Genomic DNA, 2315 nt, shown 5'->3' with positions numbered 1-2315 from the left:
TTATACATAGTGCGTGGTCCGACGACTGCTGCTGAATCTCGCATGGATCTCTACTCTTTCTCCGTCCCTGATTGGCCGCCCGTAAGCTGTGACCACTACAGGTCTCTCCGCCTCCGCGTGCCCGCAGTGGGGCCCGGTCACGGGTGCGAGCGCTGCGCGCTCTTCCCTTCTCATATCTCATCTCTTCTTATCTTGTCAGTTTTTATTGGCCTTATTGGCCTGGCCTGCTCGCACATCCACGCGTCTCCACATTAATGCATTTATATATTGACGCATTCGTGCATGATTGCTGGCTGCTCACTCTCTCTCTCTCTCTCTTTTTTTTTTTCTTTCTCTCTCTTATGTTTTGCTCTTTCTTCTGATCTCTGACTGACCTCTTTTAAATATACTCTTTCAAATATTGGACAAACAAGCCAACTTTGATGAGAGATTTACTGTGAGAATGGATCTCTTTATTTATAATAGGTCCCACCGCCTGTGGATCTGCCGCCCATGTGGATTTGCTGTTGCTGTTGCAAATGTCCTCACCCACCTGGCTAAGCGGCACCGCAACCATCCCTCGGCCGCGACGGCAGGTCTCCGGGAGGCCGCAGTGGCTGCGATGATGCAGGACCAGCTGGAGCCGGTGTTTGACCGCACTCAGGAACCCTGTTGCCCACCGCCTCCCGAGAGTGCTCCAGTCCGAGCCGGTGGTGTACTACCTCTGGCTGATTCTACCTTTCGCGCGGGCGGTCCAGCGGCTTGCATATGGAGACAGTGATAGCCAAGGGGGGCTGCGGTCACCATTTCTCTGGCCGCGGGGGCATGGACCGTGGGACAGCAGCCGGCTGCGGGTGGTGCTTCAGCGCGAGGCAAAGACACACCTCCAGACCAAGCTCAATGTAATCACTTGGCGGCATGCCGCCATTGCCATCTCGCGTATGCACCTGTCCTGTGGAGGGTTCAAGCGGGAATATGGGGCAGATGATGCGGCAGTAGACCAGCAGGCAGGCCATGGATCCTGGGCTGCAGGTACAGTATATGCGCGGGGGCTGCAGGAGGCACCAGGCCACATTGAGGAACGGCGTGTGCGGTACCAGGCTGTCAGCCGGGAGTGGCATGAATTCCTGGGGTTTAACCCGGGGGTGCGAAAGCGGGCACGGAACATGGAAAAGAGCGTTAGCAGAAAAGCTCAAAAACAGCAGCCATCATATGTAACAGTAGAAATAGATGACAACATAGAGCTATAAATGATTAAAGATATATATTTTTCTCATGCAATCATGAATTCCTGGGGTTTAACCCAGGCCCAGGGGTGCGAAAGCGGGCACGGAACATGGAAAAGAGCGTTAGCAGAAAGGCTCAAAAACAGCAGCCATCATATGTAACAGTAGAAATAGATGACAACATAGAGCTATAAATGATTAAAGATATATATTTTTCTCATGCAATTCATTATGACCAGATTTCCAACTTCAGCAGCTAGCTGTCATCTTTATAAATTTCAATACAAATCAGCCTTTCACCTCCGTTATAAAATGTATAATATTATATTTTCATAGACAACTCATCACAACCAGACCTTAAACTTCAGTAGCCAGTTATATTATATATACAGAGTATGATATTTAATTTCAAGACATAATTTCATCAGAAAATCATATTATTACAACATTAAAGTAGATAAGTTGTTTTGCAGAGTTATGAATATTAAATATATATATTTCGCCCCAGGGCAACTACCATCATCAAAACGGTCACAGATCAGCGAAATAACAATCAGACAGAAATTAACATCATACATTTAAGTATTGATCTGCAATTGCTTAGAAGCATTACAAAACTTAAATTTAGAGCAAATTATCATTGTCGAGTGAAGTGTGTTTATACTTCATTTTCAAAGAATATATATATATATATATATATATCAACTCAAGAATACACTGACTTCATTAAGATGGAACATCAATTTTTCATTCAGTGTGAATCATACCCCATCATCATATGCCGTCAATGCAAGTATGCAGTATGGCCAACAGAAATCGAACGGCATTTGAAGGGTTCAACTCATCAGTTAGAGTATACAGCCACACAGAGTATCAAGCAGATAATTCAACGGTGGGATCATATCGCGCATGATCTCGGCCGGTTGATATTGTCCACGGAATTGAACAAACCAATACATGAGCTGCTCATCCACAAGGGCTACATGTGTTGGCGGCAATCTGAATGTCAGTATGTTGGAGGAACTATACGGACCATGTACAAGCACTATCCAACAGGTGGGGGTGGACTGATCGTCCATTCCATTCAGGGTTAGAAAACCGACCAATCAG

At 46.0% G+C, this 2315-nt stretch overlaps 1 protein-coding gene across 1 annotated transcript; it reads left to right on the top strand.

Moving 5' to 3' along the window:
* Window positions 1-442: 442 nt before the first annotated feature.
* On the top strand, window positions 443-1229 carry HCAG_09232 (predicted protein; the record flags this gene model as incomplete). The annotated part of the gene is made up of 2 exons (XM_001535785.1): window positions 443-694; window positions 738-1229. 2 exons carry the CDS (start codon window positions 443-445, stop codon window positions 1227-1229), a joined length of 744 nt encoding a protein of 247 aa, XP_001535835.1.
* Between the last annotated feature and the right edge of the window lie 1086 nt (window positions 1230-2315).

This window comes from Histoplasma capsulatum, genomic scaffold (assembly GCF_000149585.1).
Source record: "Histoplasma capsulatum NAm1 scaffold_94 genomic scaffold, whole genome shotgun sequence".
Lineage (NCBI taxonomy): Eukaryota > Fungi > Ascomycota > Eurotiomycetes > Onygenales > Ajellomycetaceae > Histoplasma > Histoplasma mississippiense.
This window is presented reverse-complemented; position numbering and strand designations above follow the sequence as displayed.